The 19,685-nt window shown below is 34.3% G+C and overlaps 1 protein-coding gene across 12 annotated transcripts in view; it reads right to left on the reverse strand.

Annotated features, from left to right (window-relative positions):
• The window catches only part of SOX5 (SRY-box 5), a 999,335-nt gene that overhangs the window by 293,785 nt on the left and 685,865 nt on the right, over nt 1-19,685 (reverse strand). For all 12 annotated transcript variants that reach the window (XM_029204642.1, XM_029204643.1, XM_029204639.1 and 9 more), the window contains one exon: nt 6,204-6,414. In XM_029204642.1, the coding sequence (XP_029060475.1) occupies nt 6,204-6,414 (211 nt within the window). The remainder of the gene's footprint in view (nt 1-6,203; nt 6,415-19,685) is intronic.

Consider the following 19,685-nt stretch of genomic DNA (forward strand, 5'->3'; position numbering starts at 1 on the left):
TACTTGCACCTGCACTGTTCTGAGCCTAAGGTTTGAATGAAAATCAAAGTCTGGATCTGACCCCTAAATTTAAAGGCTGATCTGTAGTTATAGACTACAGTCCCTAGCTACCTGGAACTTGAGAACACAGGACATTTGTGGATACCAATCTATCTTGGCTTTATTAGCTAAATTAAGATAGCTGGTTATCTTACATTTGTTCAGATTTAATTTAATGATCAATGATATACTCTTTAAAACTAAGATGGGGTGATGACATTATTTCTAAAAAAATCAAGACAGAGAGAGTAAAGAATACCAGAAGGTATGACGTAACTGAACTGGAGAAAAAAGGCACCTGGACCTGTAGGATGTGCACTGGATTCTCATTCTGGCTTTAACACTAACTTGCTGTGTGATCTCAAGCACATCTCTACCTCAGTTCTCTCTCTCTCTCTAAATGAGGAGAGAGGGCTAAAATGCGTCTACATTTCATTCCAATTCCGAATTTTTATTATGCCAAACTAATTTGCTCCCAGACATTCTTCTAAAACAAGTTTTTCTTAAGGTATTTTCCAAGGCTTTTTTTTTTTTAACACTTTAAAATCGAACAGTTTAAACTGAGCTGATTTTCAATTAAAGCTTTCTGGAAATTTGATCACCATTGAGGAATCTGAAATTTACTTTAGCAGAAAATTATGGAATACTACTTTCTTATTCAATATTTCATAGGAATTTAGGGACACATGTGTTAATGTGTCAACATTAAACTATTACTGGCAAAATTCCTAATTAGAAAAAACAGTGTAAGTAGTGGTTAAGGGCATGAATTTTAGTTTAAGGTTGACTTCAGTTTGAATGATGACCCGACAGTCACCCTGTGACATATTTAATCATCTGAAAATGGAGATAATAAGAAACAGAATATTTAGTTCATGTGTACGGCATTTCCTGAAACTGGAATAGCTATACAAAATAGCCCTGGTTATGAGGTTTATGTAAAGATTAAATAAACTATTTCATATAAAGTACTTAACACTATCATTAACACATGATATGCACTTAATATATGCAACCAACCGAATACATATCATTTATTCAAGGCCTTGATATAGGAATAATGTATCACATATTATGATATTAAAGCTCGTCATTCTTAACTCCTAAGTCTAATAGTTAAAAAAAACAACGGATAGAGCATAGTTACTACCAAATATAAAATATATGTTACATAGGCCAGACATTTCAAACTGAAAATTCACTATGAACTCTGGCAGGTTCCACATCAGTTAAAGTGTCACTGGACAAATGAGAATCTTCAGCACCAGAACTTTTAAAGTGATGACAGACAAAAATTCTGATGGAGGAAAAAGATACAAACAAAAGTATATAAATATATTTTCTATTTATAACTTGTAAAATATTTTAATTAATTGCTTGAAAAGATAAGCTAGCTCGAATAAAAGAGCCATTTTTTCTTCGGCCCATATGCAAATCTTATTTTCTTTTTAACCATTTTACCTCGGTGGCCTCCTTTTGTACGACACACCATTCTCTTCTAACTTCTGAATTTCTGCTAGTTTGCTGTTGGCAGGGATAAGGTCGGAAATAATACGGACCTTCTATTGAAATCTGCATTCCCCCCCAATGAGAGGAAGCAAAGGCATGAATATGGCACCCTCATAATGATTTAGCTGGGCCTTAATGAAATTTTCATCACAACCTGCTGTTCATTTTAATGGCCTTTGAAAAACAATGGAAAACATAGCTTGAGGGAAGGAAAGATTTTTCCATAGCAGATATCTGCCAGCTTAACATTTAGTTCCATTCACTCTCTCCCTACTCTCCTCATCCCCATATTACTGCCCTCATCACAGACTATAACACTGTTTTGTACTTTTTCATTAAATTTATTCCTAGGTATTTTATTCTTTTGATGTTATAGTACATCACAGAACTACAGATCATTTGTTTGTACTGTATGCAATGTCACTGTCCTGATGTTTGGCTAATGTCAGGTTTTGGTGTCCATTCTCATGTCTAACCATACCCTTTACTTAGTGGAGTTTTTAATCAGTTTGAATAATGACCCCAACAGTCACCCTGTGACATATTCAACATCGGTTTCCTCACCTGAAAATAGAGATAATAAGAATCAGAATATTTAGAATGTAACTTCCCACTTGCTGTGGAGCCTTTCACATATCTTCCTAGATATATTTCTCCCTTTTTCTCTTTCTGCAGTTAAAAAAAAATAGAAAGAAATTTCCTTTAACACTCTATTCCTTTTCTATGATACAATTTTCTGCCGTGTTATTATTTTTTTCTTGGCGATTAAGATCATCACTTTACTCAGATACATAAATTGCTCCTTGATAATACTCCCAAGAGTTGCAGTTACTAAATATTCTTACAAGAGCAAATTTCTTCATCAATAAAAGTGAGTCTAATTTCTCCAAAGAAGACAGACATACAGATGGCCAATAGGCACATGAAAAGATGCTCAACATCACTAATATTAGAGAAATGCAAATCAAAACTACCATGAGGTACCACCTCACACCAATCAGAATGGCCATAATTAGAAAGTCTACAAATAATAAATGCTATAGAGGGTGTGGAGAAAAGGGAACCCTCCATTGGTGGGAATGTGAGTTGGTGCAGCCACTATGGAAAACAGTATGGAGGTTCCTCAAAAAACTAAAAATAGAGTCGCCGTATGGTCCAGCAATCCCACTCCTGTGCATATATCCGGAGAAAATTCTCATTTGAAAAGATATATCACCTCAATGCTCACAGCAGTGCTATTTAAAATAGCCAAGACATGGAAGCAACCTAAACGTCCACTGACAGACGAATGGATAAAGAAGATGGGGTATATACATATATACAATGGAATACTACTCAGCTATAGACAAGAATGAAATAATGCCATTTGCAGCAACATGTATGGATCTAGAGATTATCACACTTAGTGAAGTCAGTCAGAAAGAGAAAGACAAATACCATAGGACATCACTTATATGTGGAATCTATAAAATGACACAAATGAACTTATTTGCAAAAGAGAAACAGACTCATAGATACAGAAAACAAACTCACCAAAGGGGAAAGGGGGTGGGAGAGGGGTAATTAGGAGTTTGGGATTATCAGATACAAACTAGTGTACATAAAATAGATAAACAGCAAGGTCCTACTGTGTAGCGCAAGGAGCTATATTCAATATCCTGTGATAAACCATCATGGAAAAGAATATTATAAATAAGCATAACTGAATCCCTTTGCTATACACCAGAAACTAACACATTGTAAATCACCTATACTTCAATTGTAAGTAAGTAAATAAATAAATAACTGTGAGTCTACTTACATTTCTGTGTACTCAAAGCATGTCTAGGAATCTTGTGTACGTAAACATAACACCATCTTAGTCGTTTTGTATTCATACAAAAACTATCTTTCTGGGACTCGGGCTTCTAGATGCTTGGCATGTTCAACCTATATGCCAGTCTTCCATAAAGACTATCTCTGTATTTTCTCAATACCTTTGTATTATTCAATAACAAGTCACTCTTGAGCTGAGCTTTTAATATATTTGTAGGAAGGAAAGTTCAAAAAAAGAGCTGTGGGAAATACAATAATGAAAACAGTCTAATGTCCACATACATAACGATATTTCTTTGTGTCAACTCTTTCTGCCATGGATGCTCTATCTCTGTTCTTTTGCCTGTGTAGCTAATTTTCTCCTAATTCCCAGTACCTCTGAATGTTTCCTGCTAAGCAAATTGGCAAGCACTGTCTCCTGCCCTTTTTCCTGTTAGGAATTATTCATTTGGCTTCAGCCTGTCATATATTTCCAAATTAAGAGTCTGTGCACCCACTTGGAAGGAAGCTCACATGAAACGCTGAGGGAATACCAAGGCCCTAAAAGAAATGACACCTCAGTAGCAAAGAGCACACTTCATATCCAGATCTTGCTTTCTAACACCATTCTCCAATAAAAGGAACCAGGGCTTCTTAGAGAAATGGTTTATTCTAGGACTGGGAGAAGGAAAGATACAAGATGAATCTGCAGTATCTTATAGTACCAGAAAGTGAACAAGTGTTCAAAAAAAAGAAAAGACCCACCATCACAGTGGTACGTCAAAGTGACAATAGAAGGAGCCTCCAATGAACAAAGCTGGAACAATGTGACTAACAAAATAAAAAATTGTATTATAACCCAAAGTATAAAATAAACATCCATGAGTTCATACTGATATAAATAAGTGATTGAATAAGTAAATGACAGAGAAGAGATAAATCTCCAATAAAGAATAAATACAAATAAATTTCTTGATGATTCACTGTGAAGGATGGGGATCAAGGTCCCCCACTCCTTAAATGTGGGTTGTACACAGCACCTTTCTTCCACAGAGTAAGGTACAGAAAGGGGGCAGGGAGGCTTTACAGTGGAGAAACCTGACAAACACTGTTATCAGCCAGGTGATCAAGGTCAACACCAACATTCGTAAATCACATCGTAAGTATGTACTTTTGATGTGATGTGACAAGAATGGTACTTGGTTTCTGTGGTCTTTCTACCCAAACCCACAGTCCCAGTTTAATTATGAGAAAACCACCAGACAAATTCTAATAGAGTGGCATTCTACAATATATCTGAACAGTATTCCTCAAAATTTTCAAGGTTATCAAAAACAAGAACAGTCTGAGAAACTGTTGCAGCCAAAAGGAGCCCAAGGAGACATGAGAACCAAATAGCTAAATGTAATCTGTTATGTGATGGCATCCTAGAAGAGAAAAAGCACACGGTGAAAACTAAAGAAATCTGAATAAACTATGGACTTTAGTTAATAATGCTGTATCACAACATAAAAGATGCAAAATAATTTTAAATGCAGAAAGTTAATCATGCAAAATGAATAGCATATACAAAAATAAAGAAAAAGAAAACTATCATAAAGATGTTATACCAGAAAGCTATGATTCTGGGTGATTTTTATCATCTTCCTTTTAATTTTTCTGTTTTTTAAACAACTCTTATAGTAAGAAAATACTATTTTTACTATCAGAAAAAAATGCAGCACATTAAAAGAAAAAGGTTGTGTGGGTCCTCCTCAAAACTCCATTTTTATCTCCATGAAGATTAGAGCCAAAAAGTCTTTGGCTGACTAGATTATTTCCAAAATCCCTTCCAACTGTAAGATCATGTGAATTACATAAATTTTAACTAAAATCCATGTCCCAGCTATGCATCTGGTAGAGACCCAGAAATATTTAATTACCACATGACTCCAAATACTGGTTAACATACATTTTGCGCCAGATATAATTTACCAGTGTCCTAACAACAGTTAAAAATAGTGTTAAATAGTACAAATGCAGTATATTTTTGGTGTAAAGCATGTCTTTTTATGTCACTGTTTTATGTTTGTTTGTTTTACTTTTCCATCTGACTCTGAAATAAATAGGAGGCATGTTCTTGTGTGCAACGTGGCATCCGTGTTTAGGATGGACATAGGTTTTAAACAGGAGTTAGTAAACATCTGTAATGTAAAGGATGACTATCATTTATTCATAAATTATACAGTTTCCATCAATCGTTTTACTAGTTTGTTTGCTTTCATTTTAAGATGAGTCCATGAGCATTATCACCTGTAGAAGACTATCTGTAACTATTAAAGAGATTTAGAAAATGAAATCTTAAAATAAAGGCATCCTGGAAGTTGAAAAACTGGGAACCTCAGCTGAGCTAACAGTAAGAGAATCACTACTTTTCAAATACACAATCGTTCTAACCATACTAATTTTAGACTATACAAAAAATAGACCGAATTGTCTAGGCAGTCTAAGATGCATTAATGTATAAAGGTTATAAAATGTAACAAAGTTGTAAAATGGCCCTGGTGGGGAAGCACGAACTAGACTGCACATATCTGGCGGGTAGGCGGTGACTGTCCTGGGCTCTTCTGCCACTTTGTATTCTTGAACCTTAAGTTTTACTCAACCACAACTTACTCGTGTGAAAATAAGGAAGACATCATAACAAAAATTAATGATTTATAAAATTTTAGATGTATAAATACGTTTCTAAAAAAAAATTACTATGCATCTTCATTGCATTCGGTTTCTTCCAATTTAACCTTGAGAGTGCGTCAGAAAAGGGAGCTAGAAGTTAAAATCAAACCATTAAAATCAGGTTTGTTTTCTTTTCCATCCTTTACCTTCTGGCTCATTTTTGATGAGCTCTTCCATCTTCCTCTGCTTCAAGGTGTCAACAACATCAGCTAAGCTGCCTTTGCGCCGCTCAGGAGTCCCCAGGGCTGTACTAGACAAGGACTCGCCACTCTGTCGCCCACCTTCTTCTGCCTTCTGAGGTGAGGTAGATGAGTTGTGTGGGGCAAATGAAGACATAACTTTATTGCCATCAACTTCCTGAAAGAGAAAGCAAAATAAAAAAATATATATATATATATTTGTTTAAAATTCAGTAAGCTTTTTAATTTTAATTGGTTACATGGCTTATTCAGCTGCAACGGTGAAAAACGTCACTCTGCAAGAGCAAAAGGAATAAAGAAATTTCAAAAAAGAATACATTAACTTTACAGGTTGACACTAGAGTGAGACAAAGATCAATTCATAGGAGAAGTAAAAATAAGAAGATTCTCTCCCTTAGACTGAGTTCAAACGGCAACGCAGCCTTTCTACAAAGCCTATATTGATTAGTTTTGTCTATTTTTGGCTTTTGTTTGAAAGTCTTAGATTTTCCTACGAACATTAAATGCAGTGGTCATCTGTAATAAACCTTCTCATGATATTATAATGTTTAAACAAATAACATTCCAAATATTTAATTTGCTTTTTAATTTGAAGCAGCTGCCTGTTCTGTACGGTACTCCTAATTAAAGGAGGGGCCTCTTTTAGTTCTCCACCTTCCTCTCATGCTTTTAAGAAGACATCAGCCACCCAAGCTATTCTGACATCAGAGAAGTATCCTGTAAGTTCATTTCTGCTTACGCAGAAGGTATTTCCAATTCCATCTGTTATCTGAAGCACTGTTTCTGATGATACTCTTTGCTGTTTTGCACTTTAAGCCTCATTTGTCCTGAAAAATAAAGTTTCTTGCAGACTTTGCCTCTTCATAATTGTGTACATGTATGAAAAGAACTTATTCTATAATTCTAAAAGGTAAACATACTTCTGGTGTTCCTTTTGGCATTATTTTCCCCATAATTTCTAGTAGAACTTCGGCAATTTGTGTAATATCAGGGGTATATTTTGTATAAGCAGCACTAAATTGTTTTTTCAGAACTTTTCAAGAGAAATGATATTGAAATGACAAAGAAAAATTAATTTTCTTAAAGGTCTTCCTTGTATAATCTCTTACCTCCATAATCCTTTGACTTGCCACAAAGCGGAGCTTTTCTTAAAAATAAATCCATATCCTAACATCTTTGAGGAGGTTAGTCTCCCCCAGGTTTATTTCTTAATTCTACAGCATTAAAAGTTTCCAATAAAATATATATGAGCGTGTGCATATTTAATATTCAGTATAATAGCTTATGCCCGTGTTTACACATTTGTCCTCTATTTAAGACATGTTAATGAGGATCCGTTGACCCCAGAAAAATGACAAATCACACTGATTTGATATTTAATCTTTAAAAAATAATGCTAATATTTTTGACTAGATTAAAAATACTTGATAAAACTGTCATTCTAATTGTTTAAAATATATGAAAAATAGAGATGTCAACACAAATATAATCATAACCTGTTCATATGATTTTTGTCAATGGGTATCAGTGAGTACAGGGACATTAGCTATGGTATAAACATCAGTTTGTTGGGTGGGATCGAGTCAATGTGGGAAAAGCAAAAGTAAAAAATGTGTGCGAAAAGAATTTTCAGAATAATTCTAAACCCCAAATGGTTTCCATTTCCTAAAAACAGAATATGCCTCTTACAATCACTGTTTCTTGATTGAACGCTCTATAGACAATACTTTCATAGATGACTCTTAGCTTATAAGGTACTTGAATTTAGAAATCAATATGCATAATGTAATAATTATAAGCCCCTGCAGACTAAGTGAAAGTACACTTTTGTAATTATTTATTTAAAACCGACACATAAATACAAGCAAACACTTAAACACAGATACATACACACACAGACACCTCTGAAAGGGGCAATCACAAATTCATTCAGTAAACTAAGGAATGTTTTTATGAATGACCCATAATAAACATTAGCTCAGTTTAATGTGCAAACCAGAACACAGCAAAACTGCTGTATTTATTTTCCACAGATCTTTCTTCTCCTTTATTTCCAAGGTCAAAAGCAGAAACATCCCAAATTTAGCTTCATTTTAAACATTTATATTTTATACTCTGTTTTTACATTATATGATGATATACTTTACAAATAAGAATTTGGCAACTGAGCTTCGCTTGCCATAAGTGAAAATTACACACATTTTTCTGTAGCATCATCTGTACAGAGAATGACACCCAAATTATATGCAATGAAGTCTATTAAAATATCAGAAAAAATTTCAAATTAAAGTAAAATAAAATAATATCCCATTTTGCATCTAATTTTCTACACCTTGCAAAGAGAAAGGATATATTGTGAAGAGTTTAATGTATTTCACAAGAATTCTAAACTCAGTTACCACAGCAATATAAAAATAAATTAATTAGCATTAATTTTATTTCAAGCAGGAATATTTATCTTATCGCTGTTTCACCTGTCTGATTACATTTCAGCCTCTGGCAGTGTTAATCCCTTTAACAGTTTTATGTAGTTAACAGATGTTTCAGTGTGGGGCTCCACTGTCCATCTGCATGGCCAATGGCCTGTTATGTAGTCCTGGCACAGTCTTCGGTCAACAAAGTCCTATGGTTTTCAGTTTCTTCCCTGGGACTGCATTTACCATCCCTGAAATAATGACTGCACATTTCCGTTCATTTTCCTGGGAGCTGAACGTTCAAAGAGTCCGCTAACAAATGCAGCAGTGGTCCAGGCCAGCAATATATATTTAATTAAGTTTTGTGAACTCTAAGAACAAGCTTCAGTATTTTGCAGAAGAGCTCTTGGAACTGTGATGTGTAACTTTTAAAGTCTGATGATAAAAGTGTGTTCCAAACTTTTAGAATGAGGTTAATAATCTCCGGTATACTTTTTTTTTTTTTTGGCCACGCCACACAGCATGTGGGATCTTAGTTCCCCAACCAGGGGTCAAACCCAATGCCCCCTGCAGTGGAAGTGCAGAGTCTTAGCCACTGGACTGCCAGGGAAGTCCGTTATTCTTGAACAAGCTTTACCTCACCTTGCTCTCTTTGTCACCTTTGCAACCATGAGATAAAGGAAGGGGTCTGCCTAATGTATCCATGTATCTACCCTCATCAAAATATCTTTTTAAAAATGCATTCTTATTAATTCTATAGATAGTATTTTTCTATGAACACCTTAATATTCAAATTTTAGATAATTTGGTGACTAAGAAGAATTAATTCATTTGAATAAAAGAGATAATATGCGACTCAATCAAATATATATCTTCCTTTTATTGCCCAAATGACATTTCATTCTTGACTTCTAGACTCAAGAAATACATCATCATGTGTATTTTTCGGTCCTATAAACTGAAATTAAATCCACACAGGGTAGTAAAAACACTACATTTAATAGTCAGTCTATCAGACTATAATCACTAAGAATGATAGACAATATTTATTGAATATTTACTTTGTGTCAGGCATTGTTTAAACTGCCATATATGCATTAACTCAGTTAATTCTCATGGCAAGCCTAATTATGATTTGCACTTCAGAGATGGAGAAACTGAGGCACACAGACTGAAGTAAATGCCTGAGATCATATGACTAATAAAACATAAAGTAGATAATCAACTCCATTCTCTTGGCTTCCAGAGCCCTGGTTCTCAACCACAGTGCTAATACTACCCTACTCTTAAAAGACAAAAAACAAACAAACCCCAAAAAAACCTTTAACTATGTCTATATCTATCAATGATATGGGTGAACAAGATATGCTTCTTCTTAATAATTAAGTATGAAAAGGAGAGGCTTTCACCCCAATATGTTCAACTCTTAAAGAAGTGATGTAAATGTCCTGAAATTAATTAACCCAGCAATATTGTAGGCTTATAAAGCTCTCTCCATCCAAATACACATTGGTTTATACTATATTCCACAAAAATGAACCTTACGATTTAAATAGTTATATAAACCAAACATATACATTTGAGGTCTAAGTGGCTAATCAAAATAATGGTGCTCAGTAGTTTATGATTTTTTATCTATCTTTATAGAATGTGTGGCCACCTCTAGCATTCTTTCTAGTTCAATAAAGTTTTGAGCTTAGAAGAAACAGTACAGAAGATTTGGACTATCTTTAACTAAATTCTCATTAATGCAAGTTCATTAATTTTGGTATTGCATAGACGCAGCACAAAATGAACTACAGATCCACAGAGAAAGTGCTTTGGTGCCAAACAAGTTTTGACATGGTCATGTTCTTCCAGCAACAGGCATGGGATGTAATGTCCAGCATGGTAACCATAGTTAATAATTTTATAGTCTCTATCTGAAAGTCGCTAAGAGAGTAAATCTTAAAAGTTCTCATCACAACAGAAAAAAAATTTGTAACTTAGGCGATGGGTGTTAATTAGGCTTACTGTGGTGATCATTTTGCAATATATACCAATAGCAAGTCACTATGTTGTACACCTGAAACTAATATAATGTTATATGTCAATTATATCTGAATTTTTAAAAGCTATATTATGTAGTTATTCCTTAAATTCTTTAAAAATTGGATAAAAATATGTTATCACAAATATCCATTTTGAAACTAAATTGCACTACCTGTAACCTATTCTGTCAAACTAGGAGATGCCAAATTTCATTAGTAATAGAAAAAAATACATAATGATTGTGTAAAAACTATTTTTAATGTTTTTTTGGTTAAAATAATTTTTCATTATACTTCTGCATGAAACCTCAAACCACTAACGCTTACTCCTTTTGGATTATAGATCTCTTGATGTAGCCAGAGATGCCCTCCAAAACTCAAATGCACATGCATACAGGCAAACACTCATGCAATTGCACACATAATTTTACATATAATTTTAGAGAGTTCATTTTCTACTCTCATAGTTCCAACTATGAACTTCCTCAATGAAATCCCCTAGTAACTCCTATAAACCCTGGGTTCCAGGTTAAGAAGTTCTGACCGAAATGTGAAAAGGACTATAAACTCATTAATATATACAATTAGATGATTTCAAAATGATCAGTTATTATATGTAAAAAGAGCCTCAAACTATAGATTTTATTGATGTTTTATTCAGATAAACATAGAAGCATGTATGTCAATAACTTGAAATTTTACTGTTCCTAAGATAAACATTTAGACAGAGATCAATATTTTAATTATAAAGAATAATAAACACATTGAAGAAAACAGTACATTACTAAGGGCAATCATTGTCTTCTTAATCAGAAATTACTTTGTGATAATGCACATATAAATCTGAAATGGAAGGCAGAACAAATTGTTACCTTTTATAAATGAATGTTACCGTTTTGAGAAGTCATATCAGTTAAATTTCAAATAGGAATTTTCCTGAAAGCAGGATGCAAACATATGAGGAAGGATACATGAGGCAAAACCCAACACCTCAAAAAGCTCACTGGGGAACACTAAGAGTCTTTCTTTGATTAACATGATCAAATTCAATATTCTGGGAACAGGATATGGTCAGTTCCCAAGATTTATACAACAAAAGTCAACACTTATAGGCAGATCTCTGAAGGGTGTCTATTATGGTTGTGATTAGTGTTGGTGTTAATGTTGTCGGATTTAAAATCTTTTCTAAACTTTTCCTAAAAAAGAGCTGTCTAATGCATACTTAGATTCACTGATTTAAATAAATGAAAAATTGACAGAGACAGTTTTGCTTGAGTTACTGTCAGTCATCTATAGACAGAGCTCATCACAACTGTTCACCTTTCTATATTGGAAAAAGCCACCAATAACACATTTGAAAAACTTACTGAGTTTTATAAGATCAACAATTCTTAGTGCTTAAATGACTACAAGGTAAACTAATTGAAATTCCCGATATTAGATGAGTGGTTCATAAATCTGTCTAGGGATGGGACCAGCAAGTTACGTATATGCGTTTTTTTTAAAGCTCCCTAGGGGTATGTGTGTTAGACTTGGCTATACCGGCCTACTCTAGATCACTTGCAACGTAGTCATAGGAATCCAAAGTCAGCTTTTAAGGAAAGATTATATTTTATATATTTCAACATTTTATGAGATTATAGAAATTCCCTGAAAATTAGTGCTCTAAATCCTTACAATCATCACAAAAAAATGGGTAGAAATTCCATAATACTCAAATATGTACTGTACATTTTTTTGCTCTATGATCTATGGAAAGTTCCATATTCCATACCCTGCTCAGTTCTAATTTTTTTTTTTTTTTTTTGCGGTACGCGGGCCTCTCACTGTTGTGGCCTCTCCCGTTGCAGAGCACAGGCTCCGGACGTGCAGGCTCAGCGGCCATGGCTCACGGGCCCAGCCGCTCCGCGGCATGTGGGATCCTCCCGGACCGGGGCACGAACCTGCGTCCCCTGCACTGGCAGGCGGATTCCCAACCACTGCGCCACCAGGGAAGCCCTGACAACTTTTTTTAATAGCCATTTTGGCACATACTGAAACAGGCGTAGGTGTGCTGGTTTCATACTAACTGTATAGATTAAAGAATCTGAGATTAATGTCAACATAGCATTGTGGAAATAGATTATCTTCAGAAATGTACTAAAATTTGGTTTGAACTTATTAATAGTTTAATCTCATTTATAATATAAAATAAAACAATGATAGTATGTTTCCTTTGTGTTTTTAAACCAATGTCATATTTGCCATCTAATTTCATTCCAGTGAGTGAAACAGAAATTTAAAGGCAATTTTTCTGATTTAATAAGAGATTGTACAAACAGGAAAAACAGTTTTGGAAAATATCTTCATTTTCATGTGGGTGCTACACGGGCAGAAGTGTCTAATGGTTGTTTTTTCAGAGCCACATTCACTAAGAGTCTCAGAAATGCTGCATTCAAGAATAAAACGTATGTTTTCATGTGCTCTCAAAACCACTTAATAAGCAAAAGTGGCATTTAGAGAATTCTAATACATTAACTAATAGAACCTGTAAAACAAAGAAAATTTTGTGCTGTGACAGCCTCATCTTCCTGCTGATTTGTGTGCTGTATCTTACTTCTGTTTAAACATCTAGCAAAAACATTTTAAGACATTTGATGATCGCTTCCCTGCGGGCCCAAAGGTCAACAATAAGATGTTTCTAAACAAAAATTTTAGACTACACATCAAAACACTCCCATTTAACACTAGCATTGTGGATTATATAATAATATTTTAAGAAGTAAAGAAAAACTAGCCACTAATTATATATAATAATTCACCTGTCATTTTCCTAAGAAGCCTTCAGAACATTTCTACTGTAGTTGTTAATAAACTTAACTAAATACCTATTCACTCTGAGTCTGAAGAAAGAAATGATTCTTGAGGAATTCCTCAAATTGTGATCTGTTTGGGAACTGAATTCTTTTTATCCCACAGAGCAATGAGTACAGTTTCTCATACAGAACAGATCTTGGTAAAGTTAGTAAGCTAAGTGTTTGCTAGCATCATTTATAACTGGAAACTGACTACATGTTCTGTCATAAGTGAAATAAACTGTGACACCCCCCCCACCCCACCCCATGCAGTAAAATATGATGTCAGCAAAGCAGCAATAGTGAAGCAAACTGGAGTCAGGAGTCAGAATGTTGGGCTCACATCCAGGGTCTGTCATTTATTCATCTGGGACAAGCTATCCCAACATTTCAAAACTCAGTTTCTTCATCTAAAAGTAGGATAATAAATGATAAGTCATTCATATGTGCTATGATATAGTACCAGATCTCCAGAATTTAGTAGTAATACTTTTTGAAGAATAAGAAGTACTTCATTCACTCAATTTTCTCTTTCATTCGTGTAATAAAAATATTTTGAGTGCTAACTTGTGAGGCAGCATAATGATGTTCACAGTTAAGGGCAGAGAATCTGAAGCCAAACAGATGTGGTTTAAATCCTGGTTCCACATTCACTAGCTGTGTGACCCTAAGTTATTTAATCTTCCTATGCCTACGTTTCTTCAACTGTAAAATGGGGATAATACTATCATCTACCTCATTGGGTTGTTAGTGGATTATAAATTACAAAATAATGAGTATTAGTTAAGGGATTATATGAGTTAATATATGCGTTACAAATTACAAAACTCATAAAATGGTAACTGAGAAGTGGCAAGAACTACGTATTTGTTAAAATGAGAATGCTTCAGCCCATCATATTAGGAGATAACAATGAACAAAACACAGAATATATAAAAACAAATAAAGAAAAAGCCAGGCCCTTTAACAGGAAAGTGAAGAAGAGGAGACAAATCCCTTCCCCTACCCACTCCACCAAAAAATGAAAATGCATATACAAGTAGTTTCATAGCTCTTTCTGCTGAAACCAAACTGCACCCATGGAATCACTTTTTTAAAGGATAATTTAAATTTTTTTTCAGGTGGCCCATTTTTGAGGATAACCTAATACAAACTTTTTTTAAGGAAAAAAAATAGTTCACAAAATGTCATGTGACATGAGTGTGCTTATATCTCTGTTGCATACGCAATTTTCAAATTTCACAGTTTCATGGTTCTTTACAAAGTGATAACTCTGGAAAATGATCAAAGAAAGCATGTTCAATTACTCCTCATTACGAAATAAAACTTTTTAAAGTCAAAGTCCGAAAAAAATTAGAGTAATGAATTATTTTTCATAAATACATGACACCAATTACTTATTATGCCATATTTCTACTTCTCTTTCATAGTTCCCTTTCTTCTTGTGAGATATATCAAAATTTTTCTTCAGGAGAACATTAGCACCACTAGATTCTCTTGCAAGCAAATTTTTAGGTTTCTTTACACTATAAATACAGAACAACAGCAGTAATATGAGGGAAGAGAGATCAAGTACTGACTCTCTTTCGGCCAGCTTCCCTCCTCTGTGCTCCATTCACGCCTGAATACAGCCCCTCACCAGCAGTGTCTCCTCACAGGATCAGGCTGATTTCATAGCGCAATGTCAGTCAAATGTTATGTCATTACACTAATCCCATCTTCCTATTTTTAAAAAAAGTTACAGAGCTATTTTTCTATATTAATTATGACTTTCAATAGAGCACTCTGTATATAGCAAAAGCAGGACTTTTTCTTTGAAAGGGACCTTCAGCATGAATTGACATTAAGCAGTGATTTGAGATACAAGAAGCACAAACTTCAGTTCTCATGATTTTTTTTTTGCAGTTAATATGAGTAATGCTATATAAAATATTGTTATTGTAGTCTTATAGTTTTGAAGACTTTTAATAATATTTCTAAACTATTAGGCATTTTTCTGACCACATATACAAAATCTGTTTAAATTCACAAATGTTTCAGTAAAATTATAGCTACCACTCTTGGAGTTCTTAAAAGGCCCTGTTCTAAAAGTTTTTGGATATTACATTTAATAATTCTCAGAGAAACTGCATAAAGACTGTTATATTCCTATTTAACAGATGGGGAAATTAAGCTCCTAAGAGTAATTTACCCAAGGTAAGAGTAGGAAATGGTAAATTGGGGCATTAAACTCAAGATCATCTAACTTTAAAATCCATGCTGGTCATCATTAAGTTATACGGCCTTCCTCAACTGATTCAGGTTCTGTAAGAAATGCTAAAGGTATTAAAAAATCAAGCTGGTTCGCTCTCCTCAGAGTTGAAAATTAAATTTGCAAGTCATTTAAAATACACAGCAAACAATAAGTAATCATAACAACTATAATAAATACTAAATTGTATAGCAGCAAATTATACATGCACAAGAAATTTAAAGAGAGACCACTGCAAATCAAAGGAAGGTAGAAACTTCTTTAACATACCACTTAGCAGCACACTGTTTTGGGATCATTTATTTAATTTTCTTTCTATACCATATATGAAGGCAGGGAATGTGTCTGATTATTCACCAGGCACCCCAGACCCTATTATTAGTGTTTAATAAATACATATTAAGTGAATTTATTAAATCTTTATGTATAGGTAGTCTTTTGATCTAACTCTAGAAAGAACAGGTAGAGAGGAAAAGATGTAGAGTGTTGCTTCCCAGAAGCATCATCCAGAAAATTTTATAGGGTAAACACACACACACACACGTGCAAGAAGGTAGTAACCCAAAGAAATGGAGAATAATAAATGAGAATGATTATACCTCCATAGTAGGGTTATTTTATGAAGGGTCATGAAAGTCCAATAGAATTATTTACCTTTGACCTGACAGACAAAGGAGAACTATTCTAGATTCTATACTGAGTGTTAACTCTCAAAGTAATTTGCTAGGAAGATCAGTCTAGCAGTGGTATGGAGAATGGTTTGGGTAGAAGAGAAAGTAAAGATCTCCACTGAATAGGAAACTGTTACCGTGTCACATATGTGATGATAAAAAGCTTTCTGCTAAATTGTAGTTGTGAGAGTTGAAAAGAACCATCAAATCCTAGAGACAATTTGCAGCAGATAATGACAAAATTAGATAACTCGAAAATAAGGAGGAAGGAGTCAAAGTAAATACAGTTGTTGCTTGGGAGGTTGAAATAATGATTACAGTATTGACAAAAACAGAATGGTTAGCAAACAGAGATGACTGTTAGAATAGAATCAGTATATGTAAAAAAAATTAATAAATTCAATATAACTAAATTAGTTTATAACTTGAGCATTAGCCCTAACTTTTGACCCCAGCACTATAATAGATGCCATAAAATCTCCCTCAGGTCTCAAGTGATGGGTTTACCATTTGAGATCTCTTTTTTCTCTTTTTTGGCCGCACCGCGCAGCTTGTGGGATCTTAGCTCCCCAACCAGGGATCGAACCCACACCCTTGGCAATGAAAGCGCAGAGTCTTAACCACTGGACCGCCAGGGAATTCTCTCTTTGAGATCTTTAAATCTGTATGTGGAACATCCAAATGTAGATGCACCTTGAAAGACAATGTTCAGGTTATAAAAATAAAGGTAGTAAAATGATGAGTTATGAACCATTATCTTCATAAGTGAATGGTTAAATACACTTTAGTTCATGAACTCTCAGAAAGCGTCCACACAGGGAGAAGAGCAATGGCCTAGTGCTCTTCACATATGTCTAAAAATGGCAGTTATAAGTGAGTATCACCTTCTCCTTCAGGGACTCGGGTTTACCATGTACATTTTTGAAATTTTATTGTTATTTATAATTAGATACTGAAAGATGAACAACGCTTTTCTAAAGAAAAACAGATACATGGAAACAATAATGAGCACCTATAGAATATGCAAAACAGAGAAATTAGAATAAAAATGTCAGAATAAGGATTTTTCTGTATTACTTTAGGAAGGAAGACTAAAGTTTGACAAAAAGATAGCACTGTAAAGATAAGGAGAAAATTGGAAACTGACAAATCTTTCCCTTATTTACAATGAATGGACTCTCAGAATGCTGAGTTCTTGGTACTGTATGTTCAATCTCCAAAATTCTTGCCATATAGATGTTAAAATGAGGGGAAAATAAAAATTAAAAAAAAACCATCAACAACAAAAAAGTTCTGCAGAAATTTACTGCTGTGATTGCTTCATTGAGTTGTGGTCACAGGTATAAATTACAAGTGATGGTGTTTTTGCTCCATTAATAAATTATTCTACCAAGGGAACTTGTTGGGATATATGTATAAAAAATGAAATTGTATTATACCAAATACTAGAGAGTATAAAGAGGAGGTAAGTAATTTTGGATTTTGGACAGATGCATTCTCCTTTACAATTCTACTTGAATTCCTGACTTCTGAACATCCCTGGATATTTCTGATATCCCAAGTGATTCCGGTTTGATGCTCAATAACCCACAAAAATCAATCCACAATAATGGCATATATTCTTTATATTCCCCATACCGAGAAAATAAAAGTTTTATTTGTGTTACAAAGCTACATTGTTTGAATAATAGAGTTCGATTTAAATAGTCATCCTCTTTAAGCCTGAAATTTATTAGTCTCAGGATGGGAACCAACCAGGTATTGCTATGCTTACCAACTCTGAGATTATACAAACAGTAGCTTCTTACAAAAGTCCTTTGGCTATCCATTCATTATACTTAGCAACATCAAACAGGGAAAGATAATTTAAAAGCTCCTATTGAGCACCCAGAGACCTTGAACATAGACAGGGGGTGAACACAAAGAGAGAATATTTGGTTACAAGAGTCACACTTCATCTCTTTAATTAATTTTTTTACAGTACATTTTTGGTGTTTCCATTATTCTTCTTCTACTCCCTTGGTTCTAACAGAAAGAAGTATACACATACATGTATATATTTCATTAACAGGAAATAAAAGGGTTGTCTTTAGTTAAGATGTTTCCATTCACAGAGACTACACATTTAAAAAATAAATTGCCTGAATAAATTCAATTATCTAGAGGAGCAAAGGAAATCGCATGCAAATGACATTATACACAGAGGCCATTCCGACAGCTTCATGTTTATTTTTATTGTTTCAATCAGTGGAAGGGAGAAGCTGTCAAAAATGTAAGATCTCTGCCTTTTTAAAGGCCCGATGTCTCTGGAACTGAAAATTGCATGAGCAATAATATCAAGAGAAGAAATTTGTCTACTCCTGAAAACAGGAGAAGATTCAGACTCTCTCCACTTTAATGCCAGCACGCTAGTGAGTCCCCATACAACTTGGTTATATTTTGCCTACAAAAACCAAAGGATAACATTTAATTTGCAAGTAGTCCAGTATCAGTCAAGCTAATGAAGACCGGCTTAAAGAAAACAGTGTATCTGAAAAAAAGTTAGTAAATCCACATATTAAATTAGCCTATAATGACTGTTAGTCCTGTCCTCTGATAGCAGCTCTGTAAATAGTAAGTGCTATACATGACTTTATCAAAAGAGACTCTTAGCAGAAGAGGCATTCCAATAACCAGTAATTAAATACGATATTTTTGTCTTGTTCTTTAAATATGACAAAAATATACAGAAAAGATTTAGGCTGCCTTTGTAATAGGGTCCTGCTGAAAATCTCTGGCTTTTTACACAGAATTTACGTGCTACCTGAGTTCTCTTGAAGCGTGAATGTACCAAGTAAATGTGGCATATGTCTGTATTTTCTTGCCAATTCTTCATTCATTCATTCAAATCGCTCATTGTAGGCCAAATTCTTATCCAATTCCACAGAGCCACCAATTTTCCTGGAAGTGAATAGCAGCTTTGTGCATGGAAACAGGGAAGTCAATAGCAGGTCTGTGCCTGGAAGAACTATGCAACTGGTGGAAAGGATAAGAATTTGACCACAGGATTCCTTGAGTGTGGTAGAATCTAGTTTAAAATGACCCAAATGATGAAGCTTTCACCACTTCACTTGGGTGTCAATTCCAAAACTTGACAATTTGAATAACTGTGAGTTTTTACACGGCCATCTTACATACCACTCTGATTGCAGTATTGCATGAGGATAATTCTTCCATTTAATATGTTTT

Source organism: Monodon monoceros, unplaced genomic scaffold, assembly GCF_005190385.1.
Source record: "Monodon monoceros isolate NGI ecotype Baffin Bay Population unplaced genomic scaffold, NGI_Narwhal_1 Super_Scaffold_6, whole genome shotgun sequence".
Lineage (NCBI taxonomy): Eukaryota > Metazoa > Chordata > Mammalia > Artiodactyla > Monodontidae > Monodon > Monodon monoceros.